At 39.2% G+C, this 18042-nt stretch overlaps 1 protein-coding gene across 5 annotated transcripts in view; it reads right to left on the bottom strand.

The window, feature by feature from the left end:
- unc80 (unc-80 homolog (C. elegans)) overlaps positions 1–18042 on the bottom strand; it is a 277657-nt gene that overhangs the window by 220840 nt on the left and 38775 nt on the right. For all 5 annotated transcript variants that reach the window (XM_072578775.1, XM_072578771.1, XM_072578772.1 and 2 more), the window contains exons 6-8: positions 16598–16662; positions 11544–11674; positions 894–1155 (exon numbers count right to left, since the gene is read on the bottom strand). In XM_072578775.1, the coding sequence (XP_072434876.1) occupies positions 894–1155; positions 11544–11674; positions 16598–16662 (458 nt within the window). The remainder of the gene's footprint in view (positions 1–893; positions 1156–11543; positions 11675–16597; positions 16663–18042) is intronic.

Below are 18042 nucleotides of genomic sequence, written 5' to 3' on the forward strand. Positions count from 1 at the left end.
TCACGAAGTTGGGCTGTGAAATTTTGTGTTTATTTTCCTATTGGATTAAAGAAAATTATATATATTGAACACATTTTCTCGATAGTGTCTTGTTAAATAGCGATTTCATTAATAGCCTGTTGAAGGCAGGGACAGGATACTGATTGTAGGTGATCAGCCATGATCATAGCGAATGGTGGTGCTAGCTCAAAGGGCCGAATGGCCTACTCCTGCACCTGTTGTCGATTGAATGCTTTCTATAACCTCAGCAAGAATCCTGAGGTCTGTCCATGGTGGGTTCTGGATAATTTGGCATGGTTAATGCAAGAGCAAAGAGTAGTTGGCATGTGCTGACACTACTATAAGTTGGCAGAAGAGCTATAAAGAACCAAAGTTTGAGCAGAGGGCAATAGAGTTCCACAGAGAGAATAAAAAGAGAAGGATACTAAGAGAGCGACATGAGGTGAAACCCATTTGCATAGATGGAGCAGGAATGAATGCTGTTTTTTGTTTAATGCTCTTTAAATTGTCAGCAAAGTGCTCAATCACTGAGGCCACTGATGTGCCCTCATGGCTCCACACCTCGACAACCTCCAAACTCCCTCTGGGGCCATAATTCCCATTTTTATATCCCTGCCCAACCTCTAGTCAAGAATGAAAATTGGAACACCCGGAATACTTTTTTTCTCAGTCCAACTCTCAGATCCTGACTGTACGCTCCCGATTTGAAAAAAATCAGGCCCCAGGATTTCACCGAAACAGCAAGTTCTGAAAGTAATGTGTAAACTTAAACAGGAAATGAGTTGAAGAGATTGATAGGTTACTCGCACTATAAGGTTCTGAGTTGGAACATTCAAAGCAATCTCAGTGTAGAAGTGTATTATTAAAGAGCAAAAGTCTGAGTTTAATCGTACCTGTGTTTTATGGGTATTAACCAGCGAAGGAGCTGCAGCTACCATGGAACTACTGCGTGGTCTGGGTAAGTGAGTTATTTCAGGCTCAGAGGGTCTATCTGGCTTCTCCTCTAGAATCTGTCGAAGCCTTTGTAAGGAATACATCAGTGCCCAGTGAATACCTTCTTCAGACCAATGGGGCTGCAGCAGACAGCGCAATACAGCAACATCAAAATAGGTGGCATACCGAGATTTCTGACTTAGTGGTATGGTCATTGAAGTTCTGTAACAGAGATCATTTACTTTTCTTAATGAAAACAGTAAGTTGGTCAGAATCATGTGCAAAATAATTATCACATTAATACATGAATGTGTTGAATTTTTTACTTGGACTCGAACAATTATTTCATAATTCCAGCTGACTCTTCCCCCTTCATTTTACATATTGGGCACAAGGAGGGGTCAGACGTTTGTGGGTTTCAAGTCCCCCTCCTGGACCTGAGCACAAAATCTAGGCTGACATTCCCATGCAGTATTGTGGAAATTCTGCACTGTGGGAGATGCCTTCTTTCAGATGAGACATTACACCAAGATCTTGTCTGCACACTTCAGTCCATGGAAAATATCCCATGACATAACATACAGGAAAAAGAGCAGGTGGGCTATATCTGACCAATATTTATCACAAAGAGAGATCACCTTGTCATGAAGACACTGCAGCTGGGTGGGAAAAAGCTGGATGCACTTTGGCTCCTGAAGTTGATACTTTGCAACATTGGCGATATATCAAAAAAGTACTTCCATAGGCTTGAAATTAAATATTCTACATCGTGGCCAATTAATGTAATCTCAAATGCCTTGCACTATCCACACTGGTATTTTACCTACAGCAGACAGAGGTTCATGCCAAGTGAGTAGCCTGGCAGCATTAGCTACACGGTTAATGAAGGGCAAAATGGGATACCTTCTTCAGAATCCCCTGTTGCTCTTTGCCCCAGTCTCATTGCTATATTCCCCTCTAGTTCTTCTGAGCCAGGTCTCTCAAATCAAGTCCCTCAACCTCTCCAAAAGTCTCTCACCTACCTTCAGACAAACTGAGTGGCAGATCTCAAAGATGGGATTTCCACCCAAATGGGGGCAGAGGTCTGCCTTTAGCCAATTAACACCCCACCAAATGCTAGATGGTTGTGTGACAGCCAGTACTGAAGGGCTCATGTTCCCACCAATACTTCATGTTATTCATTTATGGGGATGTGGGCTTCAGGGACTATGCTAATGTTTACTGTCCATCCCTGATTGGCCTAAAAAATAAGGTGGTGAGCTGTCTTCTTAAATCTTTGTAGCCCATTTTAAGTACACTCACAATGTTGTGAAGGAGGGAGTTCCAGAATTTTGATCCTTCTCTAGTAAAGGAATAATGGCATAATTCCAAATCAGGATGTTGATAGGTTGGACAGGAAATTGCAGGTGACAGTGCTCCTGTGCACCTTCTGCCCTTGTCCTTCTGGATGGCAGTGATCATGTTTTTCAAAGGTGATGTCTATGGAGCCCTGGTGAATTTTCACAGTGCACCTTCTAGATGGCACACTCTGCTGCAACTGATCCTGAGGGATGGAGAGAGTGAATGCTGCCAATCATATGGGCAGTATTGTCCTAAATAGGGTCAAGCTTCTTGAGTGCTGTTTAGGGTACACTCATCCAGGAGAGTGGAACGTAGTTTATCAAGTGGTAACGGTTAAATTCTCTCTTGTTGGCAATGGTCATTGCCTGGCATTTTTCTGGTGTAAATATTACTTGCCACTTGCCTAGCCATGTGTGAAAGCAAACATCACAACTCACTGTTTTCTGGCCTAATGCCAATTCTTTTATCTGTGCTACTATAGACCCTGCTTTTCATTGAAAATCAATTTTGTTCACCAATCTTTTATGTGGTACTTTGTCACTAATTTTTTTGAAATCCATATTGGCAATATACATTGCATATAATTGATGGATCTTCCTGATAGTCCATCAAAAAAAATATTTAGCTCAGTCAAACTAGAACTGCCTTTGAACAAATCCATGCTGACTTTCCTTTATTAACACAAATCTCTGAAAGGGATTTCCCCTCCACCTCCCCTCCCCGCTTGTCACTTCTAAAGCCTTCCCACCAACAATGTTAAACTGAATAAAAACTGACCAGTTGGAATGGTAACATACTGTGTCTTTCCCTTTTTTGCATTTTTAATTAAGTGAAATGGGAAAAGAACTGTTTAAAAATCAAGGATACTGGAGGATTGCTGCATATTTTGAGCAAGTAAACTGCCAAATCATTGTAAACACTGTTTACACAGGTGTGGGTTCCAGTACTAGTTGGAGTGTAGTTTGCAGTTGAGTTGGGGGTCAAACAGTTGTGTATAAATGGAGTTTTGCTTAGCAGCAAGAAGCTGATTGGTCTGTGCACTAGGGTCTAGCTATCAAAGGCAAAGGCCTTCTGCCAGTCACCCACTATACAATTAGGTGTCAGGGAGCTGAACAGCTTGGGAACTTGAACTGTACTGTGAGAATCCTTTGGGTCTGCATTATTACTCAAGAGCTCTCTCTGTTCTCTGCAGTAAAAGTCACTTTAAGGCAGAATAAAACCAGTTGATGTTTATTTTAGTTTATATTTCTTACTATAAGCTGTGATTTTTAACTAACAAGTCCAAGGACTTTCTACAAGCGGTCCCATGTGCCCCCTGCAAACTAGTGAATGTCTCTGGAGATGGAAGACCAAATAGTGTTCTGACCATAGAGTCATAATGATGTACAGCACAGAAACAGAGCCTTTGGTCCAATTCGTCCATTCTGTCCAGAGATCCTAAATTAATCTGGTTAATCCATTAATCCATTAAAAATTAATAATAAGTTAATCCATTTAACCATAAGACCATGAGACATAGGAGCAGACATTAGGCCATTCAGCCCAATGAGTCTGTTCTGCCATTTAGTCAAGGCTGATAAGTTTATCAACCCCATTCACCCAGTTTCTCCCCATAACACTTGATCTCCTTGATTTTCAAGAACGTATCTATCTTAGTCTTAAATATACTCTATGACCTGGCCTCAGATGAATTCGACAGATTCATCACCCTCTGGCTGAAGATGTTTTTAATTATCTCTGCTCTAAAATATCTTCCCTTTATTTTAAGGCTGTGCCCTTGGGTTCTAATCTCTCCTACCAATGGAAACATCGTCCCAACATTTACTCTATTTAGTATTCTGTATGTTTCAATTAGACCTCTCCTCATCCTTCTAAATTCCATCATGTATAGACCCGGAGTCCTCAAATGTTTCTTATTTGCCAGTATAATTGGCCCATATCCCTCTAAACTCTTTCTATTCTTGTGCCCATCCAGATGCCTTTTAAATGTTGTAATTGTACAGCCTCCACCACTTCCTTTGGCAGCTTATTCCATACATGTGAAAATGTTGCCCCTTTGGTCCCTTTTAAATCTTTCCCCTATCACCATAACCTATGCACTCTATTTCTGGACTCCCCCACCCCAGGGAAAAGATCTCCATAAGAATCATTTCAGAAATCCAGTGAACAGAAACTACTGAACTGCTTTCCCAGGCTTTCCTTCCATCCGTAACACCTATGTTTCTTTGACTGTAGACATTTGTATGTAAGCAAAATGCTTGAAGCTCATACAATACCGTAACACTGTAAATTAAATTTGAAGTTTGCTCATAGTATGTATATCAGGGGGAGTTTATAAAGTGATTACAGATTTAATTTGTAGCTATATGATAATGGTTCGGAATTGTTTACCTGGAGCTAGATTCTAATTGTTTGTAATAAATAGTTATTAAGCTTTTGTCAACTACAGAAACCTTGCTATAGTTTCTGCCAACTGCAGTCAAAGAGATAGATAAATGGAAGAATATGCACCCTTCAAAAATGATTTCAGGAATAGTGGGGCATGATGTTTTGTTTGCTACTCCAGTGAGGCATGGCGGAGCACATTTCCTGATAGTAAGCTACAATTGAATTCAGTAATAGCATTTGGGAATTGGTTAAATACATGAAGTAAGATGGGGAAAGACCAGGGAGTTGAATATAACTTGTTTGTTCTTTGAAAGAGCCTTCGTACACACCATGGGTCAAAAAGTTTGAAATTACTTTGCTTTACCTGCAGAGAACCTGGTAGAAACATTAGTGTTTACATTTACTTATAGTTTATCTTGATAGAGTAGGTATACTTGGAAATTTATAACCATGTATCAAACTGCTGATTTGATTTTTAAAAATCTCAAAATAGCAATGACCTACTTTCATTGATGTATTTACTTCTGGTCTTGATGAAAATGCCGTCAGGACTGGTAAATATCACCAAAGATTTTATCGACTATTTTATGCAGCAAAGATCTCTCAAGCATAAGCAAAATGCTTGAAGAACATGCAATACTGTAATACTGTAAATTAAATTTGAAGTTTGCTCATAGTATCCATATTTCCACTGAATAATTAATCATAGTGAATTGTGCTGAGGTATTCTAACTTCTGAGAGTTGGCTTTGAGACAACCAAAATAATTTCTCTTGTGGGTAGCAGGAAACCTAGATTTTCTTCCCTTCTATGTGGCACTTTCTTTTAAGTCTGAAAGGTGAAGCTGTTTAATTCTGTATTTCTTACATTTTTATGTAACTTTAACTCTACTGGAAAACTTAGCAGGATAATGCATTCTTTAACTACTAAGCAGCAAATATTCCAATACAGTAACATCTCATAAACACACCCTTGGCAAAGGCAAAATTCAGTAAAATATATTTTCTGTTATGCGAGTCCTATAGCAGGGACAGAGAGATAGCTTCCACAGCCAACTTCTAAACCTTAGAATCCACTGAAATTTAACCTGAAATCCTGGTTCTTTGGGATTCTGATGCTACCCATTCATGCTGTTTCTATTCTTCAAAACAAATCCTCATATGCTGTTTACTTCATTGCCTTGGAATAAACCGCTCAGTACCTCTGTCTCAAACTCTGTTCTAACAAAAAAGGACAAAGTACACTTCCTAAATCACATTATTAACAACATATTATGACCTACGTTGCTCAATCATGAATATTTGTATTCTACAAAAACAATATTCCACTGATTCAGCAAGAATACTTCATCATTATCTCTGTATTTATATCTGTAACCTTCAATAATATGAAAATTACTCAAAAGATCAAATATCTATGTTTTAATAACATTTCATACTCTTGCATTCTGTATCAAAAGGTAAATGTTGAGAGTGTGGTGCTGGAAAAGCACAGCAGGTCAGGCAGCAACTGAGAAGCAGGAAAATCAACATTTCAGGCAAAAGCCCTTCAAATGCTACCTGACCTGCTGTGCTTTTCCAGCACCACACTCTCAACTCTAATCACCAGCATCTGCAGTCCTCACTTTCGCCTATCAAAAGCTTGGATGTCACTGTTACTGCTGCTGTAACTTTACTTTCATGACTGTTTATCAATATGATATTTTCCACGGTGGTTGACACTATAGCAGGCATTGATGGTTTTGTTCAGTTCAAGAGAAAAATGCATTTTGCATTATATTACATTTACACTATCATTCTAATAAAATAAGAGGTCTATTTTTACCTTACTTCATAAATTAGAAAAATTACTGAGTTAAAAGTTCACTGTCTGCCTTAAAATTTTATTTTGTTTCCTCTGTTATGGTTGCCAGAGAAATGAAGAATCTATTTGCTATGAAATCCCAGGCTTTGCTACTTGGTATTTTTAAAGCGAACAATCAAGGAGCAGACTGTCTAAAAACAACACAGGAACCATGGCAACTAAAGATATGGCAACAACCATGGCGAGACAGGCATGCCAATAATCACAGATCTCAGTTTCAGTTGCTGTACCTCGTTAAATATTAAACTCTCATAATTTTTACCTCTATTATTATTAAATAATAATCATTATGAACTCTCAATTATTTCGGTTATCATAATTATCAGCTCTTTATTGGAAACAATTTTCTTCCTTACACATAACATTGATTTTATGTAATCTCTAGTTTTGTGTTTTTATTTTATGCATAGATTTTTTTTTTTAATTTCAAAAATGTACTTTATTCATAGAAAATAAATCTTTGGTACATGGACAGTTAATGAACTCATTCAGAGCTATCCTCTTTTTACCTACAGACGACAAATTAAGTCTTTGATATCCACCATACCCTATATTTACAGATGGCTACAGAGGTGATAGCAGGGTCCAGTTACTGAATGCCCCCACCCCACCCCTTATTCTTTAGCAGAAGGACCTTACATGGTGGTCTTTCCCCACCGCATCTTGGCAGCAGCTGCCCCAAGCTTCAGCGCGTCCCTCAGGACATAGTCCTGAACCTTGGAATGTGCCAGTCTGCAGCCCTGTCGGGATTAACTCCTTCAACTGGAAGACCAACAAGTTTCGGGCAGACCAAAGTGCGTTTTTTATCGAGTTGATGATCCTCCAGGTGCAGTTGATGTTCATCTTGATGTGCGACCCAGTAAACAGACCTGGGCAGAGCACGGAGTCCCACATCATGGAGCTGCTCAGACAAACCTCGACAGACACCAGTGCATTCTTCGCCAGACTTCCTTTGTGTAGCCACATTCCAGGAGGTGTGTGACAGTTTTGTACCATCCACAGCCACTTCGAGGACAGTGTGTGGTGGCATAGAGAATCCAGCCCTCTTCACCAGCCAAGTGATGTCTTGGTGCTTGTTTGAAAGTTCTGGCGATGAGGATTTCAGCCAAATGACTTTGACAGTCTGCCTAGGGAACTGCTTAACAGGATCCGCCCTCTCCTTTTCCCAAAGGGTCTCAAGGACACGATGCGTTGACCACTTCCTGATGGACTTGTGGTCAAAGGCATTTGCCTTCACAAATTTCACTATGAAGGACAGGTGATACGGAACGGTCCAACTACATGGAGTGTGCAACGGCAGCGAGGCCACGCCCATCCTTCACAACACCGGGGATAGATAGAACCTCAGTATGTAATCACAGTTTGGTACTTGCGTACCAGGAATCCACTGTCAGCTTGATGCAGCCACACCTGAAGGTGGACATTAGGGTGAGGGTAGTATTGGGTGTGTTTTTCCCCTTTTCTTCTGATCTTTATACATGGTGTCTCTTTGGACATGGTCCATCTTTGATCTCCACATGAAGTGGAAGATGGCCCGGGTGAATGCAGTTGTTACTAGCTAGGCTATTAATAATTGCTCATTCCTAACTGCCGTCAAGAAAGTGGTGGTGAACTGCCTTCTTAACCCATCATAGTCCAGGTGGTCTAGGTACATTTGTTGTGGTACTATGGAGGGAATATTTGATCCAGCTAAATTATTCTAAGTATTTGCTTCATTCAGATCAATAATACCTTATGATACCATTAAAATCAAACTTAATGTGGAGTTTAATAGGCAGTTAAAGTACAGCTGAGATTATTCCCAGCCAAATTAAGTGAAAGAGGAGGACAGACTCAAATCCATATTAGAGCAGGGTGGAGTCTGAGACGGGGTTAGCTTAGTAAAACAAGAATGCAACTGGATGGATAATATAAGCACAATGAAAAGAAATGGGTTTTTTTTGCACTGTTGGGGTGAAGATGAGAACAAGTGTTTGGGGATCTAATTCATAGTGGACTGAAAAAATGCCAATGTTTCCTCTGCACTCCAGGTTGATTCAGAAGTATTGAATAGAATCAATTAGTCCCTGTAATTCTTTAGGTGATCTCATTAGGTCTGGTGATCAATGGCTAAATCAATTATACGTCAGATGCAGTCAAGTCTTTTTTCTTTGGTCTTGAGACTTAAGGGAGCAAATTAATGCAGATAATTAGTTTTCACTAGATTTGTAGCAATAGATAAATGATTGTTCATGGCCAGTGGCTGAGCTTGATAAGAAGAAAATGATGTACATGAAATAATGGGCACCAGTGGAAATGAGCAAAGGTAATCACATTGAGCTGGATTTCAGAAATGTCTGGAAGATTATAATCATCCATGGTTGCAGTCATTGTGGAAATCAATTAGAAATACTTATTTCTAATGTCTGAGGGACAAATTTTAATTTATTTCAAAAAGCCATGTTGAATGTTGACGGAACGGCCATCTTTACTCCAGATTTGGAATCATAAAAAGAAAGAAATAGAAAATTAAAATGGTAAGAAAGAAAGAGGGAAAAGTTGAAAGTGAAGGTAGAGAAAAAGTAAGTTGGCTTCACTGTATTGTTAGAAATTGGCAGTCTCAGAAGCCAGAGGCTGGAATTTCTCGATATGACTTGGGACAAAGTCAAAATGAGCAGGTTTTAAAACTGGTAGGTGGGGCCCAATTCCAAGACTTGTCCAACAATCAGCAATCTTCAATAACAGTGTAAACTGTAAAACCACATCCAACAATCCTGATGACACCAGTTCCATTGCAGGGATGTATTTCAGATCCACTACAAAGAGTCCATTTTCTGAAAGTTTTGCAATTTAAGTCAATTCTGTTGTACTGTGAAACATAAGGCAATGCTATTCTGGAATCAAGGACCTGTGCACAAGTAAGTTCAAAAGGTATGGCAAACTGGACATCTCAATGGAATGCTCTACGAGAAGATATACACATTTTTAATACAATGATTGATTTTAGGGACTGTAATCTTAAAAGCATACTGTCCATTAAATAGACCAGTTCCATTAAAGTGGAAATGTCTGCAGATACATTTCAGTGCATGATCCACAGAATAAATGGTCTTTTGCACTGAACAATAGTGAAATTCAGATTTGACTGTATCTGTGGTCCTTTGTGCTTTAATCTTTCCATTGACTGACTGTTCAGATAGCTGGTGCCTTGTTACAAAGTCTGAACATTTGTTTGAACTCTTTGGCTGACAGCTCAGCAACCTGTTTCAATGCTTTAAAGCTTGAACACTTGGCTGAGCTCTTTACCTGAGTTCAAAAGGACCTAATGTATTCAATCATGAAGGTCTTGTTGATAGTTTGAGCAATGCAAATTCGTTACAAATGTTTGGCTGAGCCACAAATCCTCAAATGGTTTAGCTCAGCAAGATCATTGGCGTTCGAGAAACAGTTTATTGTGTTGAGACTTTTATGGTCATTAAATAGGATTATTTTTTTAAATTATTTTTATAGATGGCTGGTTGTTTATTTTGACAGGCGTTTGGATATTTCAAAATCTTATAGGGATCGTGAGTTCTGTATGGCGTGGAAACTTAATGATTGTGCAAGGCAGGTGAATGGGAGAAAGTGAGGACTGCAGATAAGAGTTGAAATATGTGGTGCTGGAAAAGCACAGCCAGTCAGGCAGCATCCAAGGAGCAGGAGAGTCGATGTTGAACATAAGTCTTTATCAGGTGAATGAGATACTAGAGGTATGGAGGGGGATGGACAACGAAAGGGTGTGAAGGTATATAGCAGGGAGTGTGTCGGGGAAAGGGGAGCAATATGGATCTACGGGAAGCATATGGGTTATAGAATGGGTGAGGTGAACGTTTTATGCAATCCTACACTCATTTACCAAACTGGGGAAAAATCCCAATGAATGGACACAGGCTTTTAAACCTGCCTGCCCTGCAAACCACTCAACTCCCTTTCCATCTCTGCCCAGCATGAAGATGATGGGCAGGCCCAGAAGGTGGGGTCATGACATTAAGCAGAGATCCAACTTATAATTCCAATCGTAGAAGGGGAAAATGGAAAGAGAAATGACAAACCCACAACCAAGAAAAGAAACTATCATTCCAGCTCCAGATTTTCTAGCAGATTCTGCAGTCACCATGGATACAAGCCAGTTGAGTGACCAGAGGAGGAGGCAAGCACATCTAAGGAGTAGCTAAGTACCACTAAGTGTACATCCACCAAAAGAGCCCAGGCAGGACTTTTGGACAATCTGACAGTAACAGATCTAGAATACAGTAATGTGACATTTTTCAAAACAAAGTATGGTCCTTAACATTATAACCCAATTTTCCAATTAACATCAAATAGATACCAAAAATACCAGACCTTGTCACTTGATAGTGTGATTATGCGAAATCTTTCCAACATTGGAAATATTCTTCCACTGCAGCCAAAAACACATTCCTTCCTCAATGGTCTGTCAATCCTTCCTGAAATTGTGATCATCCCAGAAGTGACTGATTAAGAGTCCCATACAACTAAAAATGACAGGCCAGTGCATGGGGCTGTGGGAGCTAATTTGAAGCTATGCAACTTTGGAAAGATGGCAGTCCCACTGGAAGAGGTAGGTACTGGAGAGTGGCATGTTGCCTTAAAAATGGAGGCATGTTTTAAAGTTACAATCGGCGAGTGCCAAAACCAGTGGGTGTCTGGTGGCATGCATTTAGCTCCGTCTGTCTGTCACTCACTCGAGGTTGCCCAGAGACAGGAAAACACCAGCCCATTGGCTCAAAGTCCCCATGTCCAAAATTGCTCCCTGCCCTGACTTCAAACACATTTCAGCAGGACTGGAAACATTCCACCCACTGTGAGCCAATGACGGATATGAATCACCAAAAAATAAAGGCAATAAAAGCTGCTTAAAATCTCCATACTAAATTTCTACGGTTTGTTGTGGCTAGTAATGCCACAGAACATTGACTCATTTTCACAAAGAAGGATGATATAATTATTAACTAATATTAAATAGGAAAGCAGTCGTACCTGGAGTTTGAGGTTCCTTTGTCCTGAGAGGCTTCTGCTGTTTCAAATGAATTTCTTTGATGGCAGCTTTGCTTCCTGGTCTCTGGAGGTACAGAGTCAAGCTGAACAGTCTCACAAACCACTTGGAAATCCTTTGAATCATTTGAGAGCATTAATTAATTTTTGCATGATTATGTTGCCATGTTCACACCTAATACAAATTATATAGTATTCCTATTTTCAAGACACATCACAATAACACAAAGGAAGTCTTGTAGCTTAATGGGTAATATTCCTGTCTGTAAGTTCCAAGTCCTGGGTTCACGTTCCACACCAAGACTTGCTGGCCATAAAAGACACACATACTCATGATGTGGTTTAAGCAGTTGATGATCAGTCTATTAACACATCCTCATTAGAGAAGAAATAAACAACAACCATAAGCAACAATGAATCATTTACAGTTATGTCATTAGCCAGTTTACAGCATTATTAAAAGTTAGAAGTGACATTTATATAGTTTTTCATACAAATCATTGAACCAAAGAAACACACTATGGTGCATAGATTCAAAACTCCTGCACATTTAAAGGCGCAGTGTATATCAAGTTCTTGAACTGAGCTCTAATATCAAGGGTATGCTGAGGGTATTCAAAGTTAAGTATTTGAATGCATGTGGTTTTCCCTTCCATAAAGGCTTTATTTGCAGAACTACACCAATCAATAAACATTACCTCTCCTGCCACTGATTCAGCTTGCTTTTTTTTTTGCCCCTGAAGGAATCCTGTTTAATGTAACCAGTTTAATCTCTATTTTAAGCAAGTTGTTAGAATACTAATTTGGATCAAAATTACCAGTCAGTTTCAACAAAGAAAAACCAGCACGGATTTGAGTTTTTTTTGGGAAGATAACAGAAAGGTTTGGTGAGCGTAATGTGGCTGCTTTGATGTACTTGAATCACCAAAAGGCATGAGAGAAAGTAGCAAATAAAAGGCTTATCATCAAAGTTAGGGCTCATGGAATAAAATGGTACCTGAAGTATGAAGACAAAAATGACTAAAAGATAAAAGAAAAATTTACAAAAATGTCTAAAAGATTGTCATGATGGTTGTTATCTTTTTGGACTGGAGGAAGGCACACATTAGAGTCTACCAGAGTTTGGTGTTATTATCTTTGATTTTCTTCATTTATATTAATTATATAAATCCGTATATACAGAAAACAATCTCAAATTTGTGGATAAGCCAAAACTCAAAAAATGATAATGGGTTGTGAGGAGGACAGTGGCATGGAATTTATTAATTTTGGTCAATGAGGCATGTTTAATGGATAAATAGGACAAAGATTCCCGACGAAGTAGTGATCGTAACATGATAGAATTTAATATTCTGTTCAAGATTGAGAAACTTGGGTCACAAACAACTATGGTTAACTTAAATAAAGAAAATTACAATAAAATGAGGATAGAGTTATCTAAAGTGAACTGGACAGATAGATTAGCAGGAATGATAGTAAACAAGCAGTGGCAGATATTTAAGGAGGTAATTCATGACTCTTAGCAAAAAATACACTCCAACAAGAAGGGAAGACTCAAAGACAGGGATCAGCTGACAATGGCTAACCAAGGAAGTTAAGGAGGCGGAGGTGGGTATTGCAGATGCTGGAGATTAGAGTCAAATTAGAGTGGTGCTGGCAAAACGCAGCAGGTCAGGCAGCATCAAAGGGACAGGAAAATCAACATTTCGGGCAAAAACCCTTCATCAGGAATCAAAGGAAGTTAAGGAGAATATTAAGTTGAAAAAATAGGGATAGTAGGAGGCTAAAGTCAGTGGTAGCCCTGAAGACTGGGATAAATTCAGAATCCAGCAAAGGAAGACCAAAAAGATAATGAAGACAGAGAAAATAAATTATGAGGGCAAACTGGTGAGAAGCTTAGAATTCCTACAGTGCGGAAACAGGCCATTCATATAAAAACCGACATTTAAGTATTTAAATAGGAAGAGAAGTGTCTAACTAACTGTAAGTCCTTAGGATGAATCTGGGGAGATTATTATTGGGAATAAGGAATGGGAGAGAAGTTAAACAGATATTTTGCAACTCTTTATGGTAGAAGATACTTTGGACAACCCATTAATGTGGAAGAATAAGGGGAAGGAATTAAATATTAAGTAGTATTCAACAAACTAATGGGGTTTAAAAAGCAGAAGTACCCTGGCCCTGATGACTTGCACCCTAGAATCCTAAAAGAGATAGTTACAGAAATAGTGAATGCATTGGTTGTAATTTTTCAAAAATCCTTGCACTCTGGAGAAGTACCAAAGGATTGAAAACCTGTCAATGTAATACCCCTATTCAAAAAGGGAGGGAGGCAAAATGTGGGTAACTATAAGTGAATGAGTCTATTATTTATTGTTGGAAAAGTATGAGGATTGTTCATTATGGAAGTAACAGTAGAACATTTGGAAATCATAACCAGTAGATGTGTTATATTTGTACTTCCAAAAGGCATTCAACAAGGTAACTCACAAAAGGTTAAGACATAAATATGAGCCCACAGTGTTGGTGTCGTATATTAGCATGGTTAGAAAATGAGGTAATGTGCAGGAAACAGCAAGTGGGGATAAGGGATTCTTTTTCAGGTCGGTGACTGTAACTAGTGGGGTACCGCAAGGTTCAATGCTGGGACAGCAACTGTTTACAATATATGTCAATGATTTGGAGAAGGGAAGTGAATGTAAGGTAGTCACATTTGCAGGTGAGTCACAAATAGGTGGAAAAGCAGGTTGTCAGAGGAACAGAAACAGTTTACAGAAAGATATTGACAGTTTAAGTAAGTGGGTAAACAGTTGGCAAATGGAATATAATATGGGAAAATGCAAAGTTGTTCATTTTGGAAGGGAGAACAAAAGAACAGAATATTATTTAAATGGAAAAAAACTTGCAGAAAACTACAATGCAAAGGGATTGAAGATACTTTTGCATGAAGCAGAGAAGGCACCTATGCAGTAAGCAATCAGGAACCTAATGGAATGTTAGCCCATATTTCAATGTCATTAAAGTATAAAATTAGGGAAGTCTTACTGCAACTCTATAAGGTACTGATGAGACCACATCTGGTGTATTGTGTGCAGTTTTGATCTCCTTATTCAAGGAAAGATATCATTTCATTGGAGGCAGTTCAGAGACTGTTCACTAGGATGGTCCCTGGTATGGAGGGATTGTCTTATGAGCAAAGGCAAAACAGACTGGGACTCTATTCTCTGGAATTTAGAAGAACGAGGGGTGATCTCATTGAAACATATAAGATTCCTAAGGGGCTTGACAGGGCAAATGTTGACAGGACATAACCCCTCATGGGAAAGTCTAGAACCAGAAGATATAGTCTCACAATGATGGGGTGCCAATTTAAAGCTGAGATGAGGAGGAATGTCTTCTCTCAAAGTGAAAGTCTTCAGAACTCCTCACCACAGGGGGCAGAGTCCTGTGTGTAATTAAGGCTGAGATACAGATTGCTTATCAGTAGGGGAATCAAGTGAAGAAAGGGCAAGAAAGTAAATGTGAGGCGTGTTGGGTCAGCCATGATTGTATTGAATGGCAGAGATGGCTCAGAGAGCTGATGGCCTACTCTTGTTATTTCTTACGGTCTTATAGTCTAACACACTCCAACCTGTACACATTTTGAACTGTGACATTAGTGTTGCTACCATCACATTCTAACCATCTGAGTTAACCAGGTGCCTCTCAGGGCACCTTGGATAACAAGTGACAACATGAGCTTAAATCACTAAAGGTGGCAGGACAGATTGAGAAAGTGCTAACTACAGTAAATAATGAATCTGGGCTTTGTATTTAGAGGCAAAGAGTACAAAAACAAAGACGTTATGGCAAACCTCAAATAAAGCATTAATTGAACCTCAACTGGAAAACTGCACCCAATCCTGAGCACACTTTTTTCCAGAGGTGATGGCATTGGAAAGAGTGTGAAAAATATTCACATTGATTTCAAGGATGAGGAACTTCAGTTGCAAGGTTAGATTCGAGTGCTGGAATTGTTCTTCACGGAGACAACAAGACTGGCAAGAAATTTGACAGAAGGATTCAAAATAATGAAGGGGTCTAAACAGAGGTGATGGAGAAACTCTATTACTGTTGGTGGATTGAGAACCAGGGGTATAGATTTAGTGTGTTTGTAAATGACGTCATGGTGTGTCACGAAGGAAGCCTTTACAGCACAGCAAATGGTTAGGATCCAAAATGCAATGTCCTAGAGTATGTCAGAGGCAGATTCAATAAAAACTTGCAGCATAGAATTGGATAATTGCTTAGGTAGAAAAATATCCAGGGCAATGGGGAAAAAAGGCAGATAAGTGAACTTAGGTGAGTTACTCGTGTGGAAAGCAAACATAGGCATGGGCTAAATGGCTTCATCTGTTCTAATCATCCTATAATTTCCTTTATTCAAGTTGATGAGTCATCTATCAAGCCTTTATAATCTTTAAACATACCTAGTCAACTCTCAGTTCAACTGCAACACTAGGATAAATGAAAATCAGCCTGCAGTTCTTGGCACATTCTTCCTTTCCAGCATTGTGACTTGGGTAGTATGACAAAGTTACACCAGTGCCATGAAAAGAAACCCTGCAGAAATTCATCACTAACTTTTACTTTGTACTACTTATATTGTGACCAGTCTTTAAGCCTGGCGATACCTCCTCGCAAATATTAATAATGCTCAGAACGCCTATTCAAAGGTGAAATTGAGAGGTGTCAGACTTCCCAGAATGGATGCATCCATTGCTGAGAAATACCTCAGCTAATATCCTGGAGCACTCAAAGTTCAGAACATATCATCACTTCTGTTCAATTTAGCCAAGTTGTTGAATATGAAAAAAGCCACTAAGCGCTAACCGTAACCCAGGCAAATCACTTCTGCATTGTTTTGCTTTATAGCAAGTCTTATTTTAATGTGACAAATGTATAGGTAAGGAATAGACTCACGAGTGTAAATGGTTGATTCTTACTGCCATGTGATATAAACACCGTAAGCAGCAAATAATGTTAAGATAAACACTCACTGTTTTTCCAGCTTTATCAGAGTCACAAGATGTTCCTCTGTTGTTCAAGGGTGAAGTTCGTTTAGCTAGAAAAGAAAAGTCATAAATCACCAGTGGACAAGTGTTTGGATGTTCCACTATTGCCTGTCCATTTGGTCAGTGTAAATTAGGCAGATGGCACCAAATACTGGGTTGAAATTCTGACCTGTTTGAAATCTCGCTATTTTAGTCACTTGTTCGTGGGGGTGAGCATTAATCATAACTGCCACCTCAAACAGCCAAATACTATACTTAAGCAGCAATTTCAGTTCAAAAGCCTTCCTGTGCATCATTTCCAGATGTAGAAATATTCCTTTTATGTGAAGACCGAGCATTGCTGGGGAATCAGCTGCAGCAGTTATTAAGACACAGGCCACTGACGAACACATGGCACCTGCAATATTTCAGACATTTTAACCATTAGTGTGTATTGAAGAGGTTTTGCCCTTTAGTTCTGCTACCATTTAACTTTGCACTTCTGCCAGTTGCTCAGTTTTTATAAACTCCAGTTGTTCATTCTTTAAACAAAAAAAACTGAGGTTTGGCTCCACCTTTGTGCAATGTTGACAGCATTGTGCTTTATCACAAAAAGAGCGTACAGACAGTCCCCAGGCTGTGAACTTATCTATTCTGGAATCCATCTGCAAGTCAAATTGTACGCATGTTGGAACACAATGGAAAACAACTATTTGTAAGTAAAGGAAATGTTCATATGGTGGAGCTCTCAAATTATAACCATGTATGGGATCCGTTCATAAGTAGGAGCATTCATAAGCCAGAGGTTTGTAAATTGGGTACCCTCTGTAGCACCTTTCTCTCTTCATCTCTCTTCTGACAACAACTGACTTATTTTAGCAATAGCATCACCAATGGCTCCATTATCGACTCTGCAGCTGAATGCATGTTTACCTGAGCATGTTTACGATGGGGGAGTTACTGGAGCCGTGAGGTCAATATACTGATTGACATCAAATCACATTAAAAGTTGTCTGATATCCATTCTATTCACTCTCCACACTTCCATGCTGCACATGCCACACGTGCTATCAGCCTACACAAAATGGCAGTCAGTGCAGACCATGCTGCAAGTAGCTGTGAGTGGACTCCACATAAACCTTTTCAAATTAAATTCACAGCACTGAAAACACCAGCACTACAGAGTCAGGGTTTGTGGTCTAAAGCCCTTTATTAACTATTCAGTGCTGAAATATATCTGTAGCTCAAATTGATCCATTGGAGGTGTGAGAGGAATATCAAATTTTGTGACTGTATCATAAGATAGTAGATATATTCAACCTGTATTTTTAAAACACTTTGAAACTACACCATAAATATTATCACACAACTGCACTGTCCATTCCTATAAATATTAATTTTATACAAGGAATAATCCTTTTATTTTATATGGATAGCTCTAATGTCTGTGG

Source organism: Chiloscyllium punctatum, chromosome 10 (genome assembly GCF_047496795.1).
Source record: "Chiloscyllium punctatum isolate Juve2018m chromosome 10, sChiPun1.3, whole genome shotgun sequence".
In the NCBI taxonomy this organism is placed as follows: Eukaryota; Metazoa; Chordata; class Chondrichthyes; order Orectolobiformes; family Hemiscylliidae; genus Chiloscyllium; species Chiloscyllium punctatum.